Below are 603 nucleotides of genomic sequence, written 5' to 3' on the forward strand. Positions count from 1 at the left end.
TGCGCCCCCCACCCCGAGGCTCTGCTCCAATAACTCATTAATGAAAGAGACCACCTTAAGTGAAAACTGTCCCTCAACATCTGAACTGTCCTCCCCAACAAGTGCTTTGGGCTAAATACCTGTTAGACTAGAGCCAGACCCCACAAAGCAATAAGGCAAGGAGACCCACACCAAGGGCTAAGAGTTTCACAGCCCTACACCAGCCCCCCCTGCACAGCCAGGGGTTTTATTTACACAGCAGCTTGTTCTGAACACAACACAGGCCTGGAGGGTGCACAGAGGGAGCCCCCTCCCTCCCTCCCTCCTCCCTGCTCTCTGCCTCAGGTCTCTGACTGACAGCATCTCCCACCCCTCAAAGCAGCACCTTTTCCCACTTCTGCATCTTGGCCACTAGAGACCCAAGCCAAGCTGTAGGCCTGGCCCTGACACCATTCTGAGGGGCCTTCTCAGGTCATGGGTCCATGACAACACACTCCACGAGCTGGGGACGACCCCAGCACCAGGACAGTCATCTGCCATGGGCTCAGTCCATCTTGGTGGGCTCCTTCTTTCGCTGCCTGGCCTCCCGGGCGATCTTGGCCAAGGAGAGGAGAATGGGGACAG

At 57.0% G+C, this 603-nt stretch overlaps 1 protein-coding gene across 1 annotated transcript in view; it reads right to left on the reverse strand.

The window, feature by feature from the left end:
* Window positions 1–523: 523 nt before the first annotated feature.
* PIGS (phosphatidylinositol glycan anchor biosynthesis, class S) overlaps window positions 524–603 on the reverse strand; it is a gene marked incomplete at its 5' end in the record, with an annotated part of 1,953 nt that continues 1,873 nt past the window's right edge. Inside the window, one exon of the mRNA XM_008946243.1 lies at window positions 524–595. Coding sequence (XP_008944491.1) covers window positions 524–595 — 72 coding nt within the window. The remainder of the gene's footprint in view (window positions 596–603) is intronic.

The sequence above is a fragment of the Merops nubicus genome, unplaced genomic scaffold (assembly GCF_000691845.1).
Source record: "Merops nubicus isolate BGI_N331 unplaced genomic scaffold, ASM69184v1 scaffold45958, whole genome shotgun sequence".
In the NCBI taxonomy this organism is placed as follows: Eukaryota; Metazoa; Chordata; class Aves; order Coraciiformes; family Meropidae; genus Merops; species Merops nubicus.